We start from the raw sequence: 12,029 nt of genomic DNA, 5'->3' as shown, positions 1-12,029 counted from the left end.
CCTCCTCCTCCTCCTCCTCCTCCTCCTCCCCCTCCCCCTCCTCCTCCTCCTCCCCTCCTGCTCCTCTTCTCCTCTTTCTCCAATTCCACTTTCTCTTCCTCCTCTTCTATCTTCTGTCTCCTCCTCTTCCTCATCTTCTCCTCCTTGTCTTTCGTTTTTTCTTCGTTTTACAGAAGGCAGTTCATCACACTGAACCTTTTTGCAGTCCTCTCACTGAGCCACATGCCATCTCTGGCCATGTTGCTGAACTTGACAGGGCCAAGCTTGACCATGGCTGAGCTTCCGTGCCTCAGGTCCACCTGCTTGATGCCTGTACCGGAAACAGGACAGACTTTTGGAGTGCTGGGCTGGATTTCTAGTGGGAGGAATTTGGGAGTGATGCTTTATTTCTGGCTCGTACTTTTTGACCAGCACTTGCTGTGCCCATGATTTAGATGCAAGGAGAGTTAGAGTGTCCCTTCTCTTAGGAATTCACAGTAAGGTACATGGATTTATGATGTAATAATTAGGGTGAAAGCAAGAGGCTCATAATCTTATATCTGGGTTCCAGTTAATGCTAACAAACCAAAAAAAAAAAAAAAATCATAGGAAGGTGGAGGTGAGGCAAAGTGTCTTGCCCTTTATCGATGATTTATTTAAGCATGTTTTTGTACGTGTTGCTTGTTCAATCACCAAGTATCAGTTGGCTGCTTTCTAAGTCCTGAAATGATCCAGCGCAGTCTGCAGGCAAGGGCAGTGTGACCCAGCCAGGCAGGGGCACCGTGGCACGGGCATTGGGCTATACATCCAAGGAGCAAAAGGAGAGAAGTGAAGACACCAGGCTCACTGCTTCCCGACTGCAAAGCAAAACGGAAAGCAAACTGAGGATCGGCCATCACTTCTTCAAAAGAGAAGTCTGGCCCCTGCCACAAATGCTGAAGATCAAAATTTTAAGAGTTAGCAACTACAGCAAAGACTGGCGAGGTTTTACAAATAGAACCGCACTCTGGAGCGCCCTCTGGTGGCATTGCATAGGGCCAGTGGATGAAGGTGCTTACTGTCCTGCCTGGCAACCTGGGTCTGATCCCCAGAGCCTGTGTGGTAGAAGGAGAAAACCAAGATCTGCAAGTTTTCCACTGACCCCTCACACATGTGACATTGCCCAGGCTGTAAATGGAGGGCCCCCCCCCCAGTGTCTCAGGAGTTTGACCTCAGTTTTCTGATAAGTCTTTCTCTCAAAACCCCAGGAAAAGCTTTTGTATTGTTCACAGGTCAAATATGAAATCTCTCTCTGGCGCATTGAGCCGTCTAATCTTACAGAAATAGCCAGAATTACCCATTGACTTGATAACAGGGTCATAACAGGCTTGTAAATACGAAAGTGTTTTCAGTGGGAAATATTGATCTGAATATAGATTACTCCGTGGCCAGCGCGCCTCTGATTCTGTCGGGCACATACGACAGAACACATAAGATCTAACTCGGTAGAAAGATTCCCTATGGTTATATAGAATGCCTCATCATTTATGTTTCTTTCTGCCTAAGAGAAAATATTCCCTAGGAGAAATAAGGCCGTCAGTCTGCAGACTGTAAACTCCGCGTGTCATAAAAATGACTTTTGCCTCCTTAGGAGCAGATTGAATTACACTTCACACATAGAAGGATTTCTGAGCACACTGTAATTTTCAAACTCCCAAGTAGCTGACCAGAATCATCCACGTGTGTGTGGCTCTTTCTTCTCTTCAGGTTGCCGGCCACCAGCCCATGAGGACAAAGAAAGCAGCGTAGACAAGCAGGGTTTCTGATGGCCCCTGAGCGTGAACAGTGATAATGACACACTTCGACTAGCTTCGAGGAGACAGATCAATTTTATCCGGAGTGACTCAAGGGCTATATACTTTTGGGTTAAGGGGGTAGGAATATCCAGGGTTGTCAAAGGTCTTGGCTGAAGGCTAAGGAACGGACGTACCTCCTTAGCATGGGGAGCTGTTCCCAGGAATCTCAGGTGCTCGGTGATTTGGTTCTTAATCAGGAGAAAGGAAGGTAAACCCTGTAATGTACCCAAGGATACCTGACATTCCACAGGCAGAGGTATTGGGAGGTTTTAACTCCCTAGACAAGGTCAGAGAAGGAGAAGCCCTGCTCATAAAGGGGGTCCCCCATTTTGCGACAAGCTCGGAAGACTTTCTTAATTAGCAGGGCAGCATGCGCGTTTGCAAGGAAGATGCTGCCCCACCGGCTGTCCCTGCTTCCTCCTTGTTGCTCACACACCGCATGCCCTTCCTGACCACCTACTGGAGAATTTGGGAAAGGGCTGGAAAGAAAGGCTGAACTTTAGATAGAAAAAAAGAGGCAGACAATAGACCAAGGCCTGCTGCTGGAATGTTCGTTGAGGATGATAGGGGACTGTTCCGAACAGCCAGGCAGGATTCCCTGGCGTCCCATGCTTCACTCCAAGAGCAAGTTCGCCCCTAATGATGAGCAAAGAATCAATGCTCACAGTGTAGTCGTTTTTACTGGCTCAGGAACGTTCATGAACACCGCAGAAGGGCCGGGAGGTGAAGAGGGTTGAGCAGAGAAGCGCGCGGTACCAGCGGCTCAGAGCAGGTGCTGCGGTTGTTGCTTGGTGTCCGGCAGCGCCCCCCTGAGGCCGAGTTTGAATTGCTCTCACTGGCGATCGTTTGTCACTGGGAAACAAACGGGAGGGCCAACAGAGCGGGTCATGGGAGAGCGGACAGGTTCAGAAAGAATGTTTATAGGAAGAAAGTGAAGGCGATAAACACGCCCTTTGTGTGGCGTGAAGTCAGTGAGCTAGGAAGATGGGCCTCAGGTGATGCATGCTGTATCTGGTAAGGGGAGCTGCCCACGTCCTTAAGGGAGCCATCGAGGGCTGTTCCAGAGGTAGAAGACAAGTCAAGGACTCCCGCAGATCAGAAGCGTGGCGTCCTCTAAGACATCCAGAGGCGGGGACTGTTGGATGTTTGTTTCTGTAGTGTTATATAAAATGCTGTCTTTTACCCCGCACTAGATCCCGCACCGCAGTGCCCCAAGATATCTTCATCTCAGTCAGCAAAGCGTTTCACCCACTTTGCTCCATCCCATGTCACGCTGCCGATGGCGTCTCTCTGAACCTGGCAACAATCTCTCTTCCCATCCAGTTCCCAAGGCAGGTTGTCACCATGCCAGACATACACGTCTCCAGCCGCCACATACTCTCTTAAATTCAATTAAGTCGCCACATGAAAGAACACACAACATGATAACCTCTGATCCGATTGATAAGATATAATCGCCCACCTAGACATACAAAGTCCTGTACACATCCATCCCTTAAGAACACTCATAACAACCTGTAAATGTGCAGAGAGGAATCTTAACATCCGCCTCCATGTTCTTCCCTCTTCCTCCGGTCTCCTCCCCTCTAAAACTTTTCTCCTGTCCATCCTTCCTTCTCATCCAATAATAGGCCTCGTTCTATCTGGTTCCTGCCTTCGCCTGCATAATGACATCATCCCACAGGTGCTCATAGGCATCCACCCCATCCACAGCCAGGCACTCTGTGAGAGCCTTCACAGAGTGAAACACTGTCTTGACTGCCTACGGAGATCCTGAAGAATGAGATGAGACAACCCCTGTCCCTGTGTGGCACAAGGTGTCACTTAATTACACACTTAATTGTTTTGCTACATCTATGCTAAGTGCTGTGAAGGAGAAATGAATCGCAATGACACTGTGAGAAAGACGATGTCAGGTAGAAGCAGCCTGATATTTGAGAGAAGTTGCCAGGCATTGGCAATACGGGGAACTGTCTCCCCTTAAAAACTCAGTCTAGGGTTACTAGCAATCTGATGCCTTGCTAATTTGAACACACACATGCACACACACACACACACACAGACACACACCTCTCTATGTAAGGAATTTGAAAGCTATAAAATGGTCAAAGCACAAACAGCATAGCAGAGACCCTGGTTGATTTACCCTCTCTTGTCAGTTTGCTATGTGAAGGCCCTATCTGGCAATAATAATTCAAATGCCACAGGGTGACAGGAGAAACAGGAAGAGACCGTCTCTTTCCTCTGCTGTCCCTGTCCAACACTTTCATTGAAACCTCTGCAAAAATAGTATTTGATAACTGAGAAACTTTATAGGACATTCCTTCAAAGCCAGGCTTTGGGCAGCACTGACCCATCTTGACGGGAAGCCAGGAAGAAGCTGGTGTAGAACCAGCCTTGTGTGTGTAGACATTCTTGGAAAGCCGAGCCCTAACTTGAGAGCTTGTAGGCAGACTGAATCTAAAGGTTACAAACTCCTCCCACAGTTCTTTAGGGCTGTCCAGCAGTTGTACCAGTCACGTGGTGCCGGAATCTGTCCATGGTGCTAGGTGTACGTTGCTATGTAAATTGATGTCATGGTGTTGCCCAGCCCCTTTATTTGGGGGAGTGGGGAAATCTTTTCATTTCTTATCATTGTTTTAAATTTTTTCCATTCCTTTCCAGTCTTATACGATGTGGTGTATTACATTGGTGCGATCTCAAATTCCAACAGTGGGTTTAGGAGTAGAGACAATAGTCTTCATGGGGTGCAGAGAAAAAACCTTACCTGGCCTCAGTGGGAGAGACTTGATGCCGCAGAGTGGGGGGATATGGGGAGGGGCACGCTCTCAGAGGCAAAGGGGAGAGGAGGGGGGAAGGGGGAAGAGCTCTGTGAGGGGGAACTGGGAGGGGGCAACATTTGGTATTTTAATTAGTTAATTAATTAGTTAAAAAAGAAAAGAAGGAAAAAGAGACAAATGCCAGTTAACCATCTGACAGGGTAGATGGAAAAGAATAATACATTTTCCAGGCCGGGCATAGTCTTTGTATGCTGTGTCTTTCACCAGTCACTCAGTCAGCAGAGGTGCTGGGAGCTGTTCTTGGCCCCATACTTGGCTAGTCAGTAATGGCCCCAGCCTGGCTAGCACGGAGAAGAACACCACAGTCCAAAACCCCGCCCCTCTGCAGGAAGCCTTTTCTTTCTCCATCCACACCCGGTCCTGTTACTCCCTTCAGCAGCCCCTGTTGCCTAGGATACAGATCCACACTCCATACTCAGAATGCCTATCCTCTGCCACTGCCTTCTGCCTGCCATCTTCTTCTTCCCGACACCCACCTTCTCCCCGACACCTGCTGTCTTAGGGTTTCCATTGTTTTGAACAGACACCATGGCCAAAGGTAACTCTTGTACGAACAGCATGTAATTGGGGCTGGCTTACAGTTTCAGAGGTTCAGTCCATTATCATCATGGCAGGAAGCATGGCAGCGTCCAAGTAGACATGGTGCTGGAGAAGGATTTGGGAGCTACATCTGAAGGCATCCAGGATGAGTGTCTTCCACAGGGGACGGGGCTTGAGCACTAGGAGCCCTCAAAGCCCACCCCCACAGTGATGTACTTCCTCCATTCCAACAAGGCCACACCTCCTAATAGTAGCACTTCCCATGGGCCAAGCATATTCAAACCACCACACCTGCCATCCCCCCTACATGCCGCCTTCTTGTACCCTCAGCTATTTTGGTAAGCTAAGCCATGCTGTATCCTTGTGACTTTTTTCCTGCTGCTCACTCTATCTTTTCTCCCTTTCTCTTAGGTTTTGGTTCCCACCCATTAGCTACCCAGCTGACACTCATTCCCCACACCCACTTACTGACCATGTAGCTGTGATGGCCTAGGCACTTGACCAAATTGGTGACTACCAACAACATGACCAGGATGTCATGCCAGATTTCACCTAAGGGCTCTCGCCTACCTTCCTAAACGCCAAGTAATGTGACATAACTCTGCTTTTCCTGTGCTTATAGATGGGGGGCTGGGCAGCTGACCACCACATGGGGTGCAGTCTGTCCTTGCCCAGAGCCTCTTCTCTTTCTAATATGCCCCATTTTCGTGAGATCAATTACAATTTACTGGATTTTCTGAATTGGCCAATGCAGAGGATGCCGCTGGGGATGAATATGAATTAGAATTGTCCCCGTGTCCCATAAAGACCCATTCCCCAGCTCCATCGTGGTCGCCGAGGAATCATACAGAGAACCAAAGTCAGCAAAGGGTATAGGGAATGGGACCTTGAAATACATAGACAATACGATACATACACAAATACAGTGCTCCAACCTAGGGGTGACTATTGATCCGTCAACATATGAGGGTGGAGACAGAAAGTGAATGGGAGTGAATGGGAAATGCACCTTCAAGTTACAAACGGAGCAGCATCAGCATAAATAGGGCAGACTGACACTGTCGTCCCTTGATAAGTGGGTTGAAGAAAGCAGGTTAATTGGCCAAAGTAACCAAGCCAGAAGATTGCAAGCTTGGATTAAAATCAAGCAGTTGAGTGCAAAGCTTGTATCCAGTATGTGGAGCTGACGCAGGGCGGGGCTGACACAGGGCGGGGCTGACGCAGGGCGGGGCTGACGCAGGGTGGAGCTGACGTCAGTGGCCCATGTCACACATGAGGAGTTACCCAGCTGCGCATGAACCAGCAGGCAGTTTCTCTGCATGCATTCCAAGACCATCTTTCTTTTTAATTGCTCGCACCTTTTGCATTTTGAAAGAGCCGCTCCGGATATGTATCTGTTTCCACGTGACTATTGGAGAGGGTGGAGCAAAATTCTTAGTGAGCCTTGGTGAATGGCTGCTTCCTACCATGTAGAATTTGCATGGCAGGGGAATTGAAAATGAGCTTTGAAATTAGAACCAGATTCCCATCGTGGCTACCAATAATAGCTCTGTCCTTAACTCGATGGCTTAGCATCCCTACCCTTGCCTTAGAAAGAAGAGACTAACACCAACTGTGATGGAGTACACCAGGCTAGCTCTGTAGCCACTGTTCTGTGTTAGTCCCATTTGGCCTGCTATTTAAAAAAAAAAAAAGCCAGAATGGGTAGTATAGAAACAGCAGGCAATACAATTCCTCAATCTGCCTTTTTAAATACCATCATATTGGAGAAAATCTCCAAGGAGCAGGCAGAAGCCAGGTTCTATAAACATGGGTGACAGGGCTGAGGAGGTGGCCGGAAGGGTTAAGTGCTTGCCTTCAGTTTGATCTTCAGAACATAAGAAATTCAGGCATAGTCGTGCATGCATATAATCCCAGCACTAAGGAGGCAAACACAGGCAGATCTCTCTATGTCACTACCCCTAGTCTAATTGGCCTCAGTCCCAGTGAGAGACTCTGTCTGAAAAGACAAAGGAAATGAAGGGCTCCTGTGGAATAATGTCATCTGAGATGTCCCCTAGCTTCTGCATGCATACATGTATACCCCTGGCCTCTGCATGCATGCATGTATACCCCCATCTCTGCATGCATGCATATATACTCCCTGGTCTGTGCATGCATGCATGTATACCCCCTGACCTCTACATGCATGCATGTATATCCCCTGGCCTCTGCATGCATGCATGCATGTATACCCCCTGGCCTCTGCATGCATGCATGTATACCCCCTGGCCTCTGCATACATGCATGCATCCTCCCTCCATGCACCTGCATACACATGGATGTGTAAATATACATACAAACAAAAGTATTATCAATAACTATCTTATATTATTAAAAATTACCATTTTGGCATGTGTAATTCCTGACAATATGCTCAGTACATACAGTGCACAATCTCAGCCCCTTTAGGGTCACTGTATAAATGATCATTTGTCAACTTAACACCCCTGGGTAGAAGGACCCTCAAATGAGGGGTTGCCTCCATCAGAATGGCGCTTGGACATGTCTAGAGTGCATTTCCATGATTGTTAATTGATGGAGGAGGACCCGGCACCCTATTGTGGGCGGAACAATCCCTAGGCGGGTGAGCCTGGGGGTAGCTGTGCAAGCCAGACAAAGCCAGCCAGCAGTGTTCTCTGATTCCGTTCCTGCCTCCAGGTTCCTGCCTTGAGCTTGGCTTGGCTTCCCTGGATGATAACTGTGACCTGCGAGCCAAACAAACCCTTTTGTCCCCAAGTTAGTTTTTTTTTTTTTTTTTTAGATTTTATTTCTTTATTATATATAAGTACACTGTAGCTGTCTTCACACACACCAGAAGAGGGCATCGGATCTCATTACAGATGGTTGTGAGCCACCATGTGGTTGCTGGGAATTGAACTCAGGACCCCTGGAAGAGTAGTCGGGTGCTCTTAACCACTGAGCCATCTCTCCAGCCCTCCAAGTTAGTTTTTATTGTGGTGTTTAGTACATCAAACTAGGATGGCGTGGGAAATTCATACATGTGTGCCAGAGATGCATACGGGTCTTTCCAAAGCAACACGGCTCAGAATCACTGAGAACCATTGATAGGAACAGCTTAAACTTCAGTTAACAACAGAGCAGATGCAGACACTGCGCTACAGGTCCGCAGTGGGCAGCCCTGTGGCAATGGAGGTGAACCACGGCACAGGCTGAAAGTCACTCACAGGATGCTTTGTGAAAATTGCCAGACTACGCAGTGGCTTCATGGGTACAACCTCCATAAACTCTGTGTATTGTGTATGAGAGCAGTAAAACTGTGGGGGAAAGCAACACGTGATGACTAGCTCCATCTTGCCCTAATGGGGAAGAAGGAGACAGCAGTGCCAAGCCCAACTGCCCAGGCACTTGCACGGCCCCTCCTGCACCTGTCTAGGAGCTCTGTGGGTTTTGGCTTTTAATTCACAGTATCATAGTGTTTTAAATCATCCTATTTTATTAAGAAAATCAGTAGAGGTCCGTATGAGCGGTATTCCATAATGCCGTCCAGTGGGCTCCTTGTAGCTGTGCCTGGAGAGATCATAATGAAAAAGAAGGAAAGGTATATTTTCTTTCCTAGTCTTCTATGGTCTAGGAAGTTTTAGGAGAAAGGCAGGGGTTCATTTAAATGTGTGTAAACTTCTTGGATGGCCGAAATTTGATCTGTAATCTTAGCCAGTTAATTTCATCTATCAAAAAACTTCAGGGGACAAAAACCAAAACAACAATTTAGCTTCCTGTTGACTCTGGTTTCCATTGCTGTTATCCCATTCGTTAGAAGCATCCATCATGTTTTTCTGTTTATTAAAAGGTAGAGCATAGAACAATTACCATTTTTTTAAAACAACCCTATTTTGCCTTAGACTGGATTTTCGTGGGGGGAGACTGATATATTGAAAGCATACAGAGGAAGAGATATTTGTTTGGTCCAGTGACCTTGGACATCATCAGGGGCTAGAGGCCATGTAGGCTGGATGCAAAATCCCATCCTCCCCAGAGCCTTCTCCTTATTTGACTGTGGGCCTCTCCATCCATTCATACATACATACATACATACATGCATGCATGCATACATACACACACACACACACACACACACACACACACACACACACACACACTCACACACTCACACAGTCACTCTGGGCCAGGCTTTCTTCCCTGATAGTCTCCTGCCCTCCTCAAGCCCCCAGCTGACACATTCCCTCCTCCAGTGAAGCTCCCTCTGACTCTGCGCTTTCCCTGAAAGAGAAATCTTCACCACTCTCTGGCCTGGCACTCGCTGTGTTATGCTGCCATTGCTGATATGTCTGTCTCACGGACGTCTCCCTTTGTCTCTTTACTTGAAAAGCTGGTGTCACCTCAGGTGTACTGGAGTCGTCTGATGAAGCACGTGACGGAGTGACATGCTGGGGACCCTTTGGAGTGCAGACACTAGATAGCCATCAGGGTAAAGCCTCAGTAAATCTCCAGGGCGTCCTTCACTCCCTCTTATGTGGGCCACTGAAGGAGGAACTCTTCTCCTGGAAAGGGAAAACATGGGCCCCAAAAGCATTTATTTCATTATGCTCTGGAATTCATTTGAAAGTTTTTTTTTTTTTTTTGGTTCTTTTTTTCGGAGCTGGGGACCGAACCCAGGGCCTTGCGCTTCCTAGGCAAGTGCTCTACCACTGAGCTAAATCCCCAGCCCCCATTTGAAAGTTAAACTGCCAAGTAAAACAAGGCAAAAAAAAAAAAAAAAAAAAAAGCGAGGGATAATTTGGGCTTGCCTCACTAAAACCCACTCCAACGAATAAAGCTTTATATGTATTGGTATCAAAAATGTAAATAACTTCCCCACCACTACTAACTTACACAAGTTTTCTCAGCCTTAATAGATCGGGAAGTGTGTGAAATCCCCTCGGAGAACTGGCGTATTTTCTTCCCACAAACCTATGCACTTCAGAGCTTCGCTCATTTGGTTTGAGAATATACAGACTTCTATTGCTATGACAAAGCTCCTTTATTATTAGGGTTGCTATAGCTGCAAAGAAACACCATAACTGCAAAGCACGCTGGGGAAGAAAGGGTTTATTTGGCCTGCACCTCCATATTGCTGCTTGCCATGGAAGGCACTCAAGCAGGGCTTGAACCCAGAGGAGCAGCTGATGCAGAAGCCACGGAAGGGTGCTGCTTACTGGATTGCTCATCATGGCTTGCTTAGACTGCTTTTTTTTTTTTTTAAATAGAATCTAGGACACCAGCTTAGGGATGGGTCCACCCACAATGTGCTAGGCCTTCCCCCATTGGTCACAAATTAAGAAAATGCCTCACAGCAGAATCTTACAGAGACATTTTCTTTATTGAGGCTCCTTCCCTCCCTGTGACTCTAGCTTGGGTTGAGTTGACATAAAACCAACCAGAACAATAACCAAAAGCGACTCAAGGAGGAAAGGCTTATTGTACCTGCAGGTTATCCTCCATCAGGGAAGTCAGGGCAGGAACTCCAGGCAGGAACTGAAGCAGAGGCCATAGATGAATGCTTTTCTTACTGGCTTGCTCCCCATGGCTTGCTTGGCTTCCTTTCCTATAGCACCCTGACCACCTGCTTGAGGGTGGCTTTGCTCATATGACCATCAAAACAAACTGCACCTCAGGCCAAGGTATTGGAGGTGTTTTCTCAGCATGGGTTTCCACTTCCCAGTGACTCTAGGGCGCATCAAGCTGGCAAAACACCAGCACAGGAGGTCTCCAAATGCCCAGAGTTCACCCTGTCTCGGGTTGGTTTTATTTTCCACAGAGAAAAGAAACAAGATTACTTAGCAAAGATAACCAACTCATTGTACTTATGAATATTTAGTAAGTAGGCGACTCTTGTGGGATGCACTGTGTCGTGGGACCTCTGGGTGGGTAAAGAACATCTTCAGCTGTCAGGTAACGTGAGAGAAGACCAGAGATTGGTTAACAGCACCTGACGTCCCCACCCTCCCCCATGCTGGGGTCTGAGGCAGGTTCAGTGAGAGACAAAGCAGAAAGGGAGGTTGCTGCAAAGAGAGGCTGCTCTGGTTTGAGTTTGGAAATCACAGTGAATGGGAGGGTGAGGTTGAACTGACTGGAGAGAGAGACTGAGAGAGAGAGAGAGAGAGAGAGAGAGAGAGAGAGAGAGAGAGAGAGAGCACATATTTCCCCAGAGATGATGTTCTGCTGAGTGTGAAGAAACAAGGAAAGAGGAGAAGAGAAAGACAGTTCATTGTCTCCAGGGCAAGCAAAGGGGCCTAAGCTGGGGAGGTAGAAGGAGAGGTTGAAGTGACAGTGAGTTTAACTGAGGCTGTATTGGGTGTGACTGAGCACACGGAAGCTGTCCAAAGTGAGACATCGCATGCAAATGGACCTCAAATAGTAGGACAGCCATAAACTGAGAAGCCAGAGGGAAAGAAACCAACATCATCAAAGATCATATCAAGAAAATGCTTCAGAACTGTAGGGTGCAGGTTAAAAGGATTCACCAGGTCTCTCTGCATAATAGATAAAACAAAGGCAACCAGGTACTCGAGGGTGGGAATAAGAGGTAATAAGAGTTTTTCAAGAAAGTAAAGGAGATCACTCACAAAAGGCTGAGCTTTATCCCAGTATTAGGCTTGTCATTAGCAACCGAGGAATCCAAAGAGAAATCGCTTTGCATCTCGGAATGAAGTGACCACAACATTAAAATTTTGAATTAAAGTGAGCATTTGATCGGAAGGAATTTTGAGCAATGGGAAAATTAAAGAGAAAAAAGTTAGTGGTGTTCTGCCAAAATAAAGAAGCTGGCCATGAA

At 47.2% G+C, this 12,029-nt stretch overlaps 1 protein-coding gene across 4 annotated transcripts in view; it reads left to right on the top strand.

The window, feature by feature from the left end:
- Positions 1 to 12,029, top strand: part of Mtus2 (microtubule associated scaffold protein 2) — a 371,981-nt gene that overhangs the window by 271,518 nt on the left and 88,434 nt on the right. Inside the window, exon 1 of one of the 4 annotated variants that reach the window (XM_087579119.1) lies at positions 5,103 to 5,192. Coding sequence (XP_087435245.1) covers positions 5,183 to 5,192 — 10 coding nt within the window. The 5' untranslated portion in view covers positions 5,103 to 5,182. 4 annotated transcript variants of the gene reach the window in all.

The sequence above is a fragment of the Rattus norvegicus genome, chromosome 12 (genome assembly GCF_021556685.1).
Source record: "Rattus norvegicus strain SHRSP/BbbUtx chromosome 12, alternate assembly SHRSP_T2T, whole genome shotgun sequence".
Classification (NCBI taxonomy): domain Eukaryota; kingdom Metazoa; phylum Chordata; class Mammalia; order Rodentia; family Muridae; genus Rattus; species Rattus norvegicus.
This window is presented reverse-complemented; position numbering and strand designations above follow the sequence as displayed.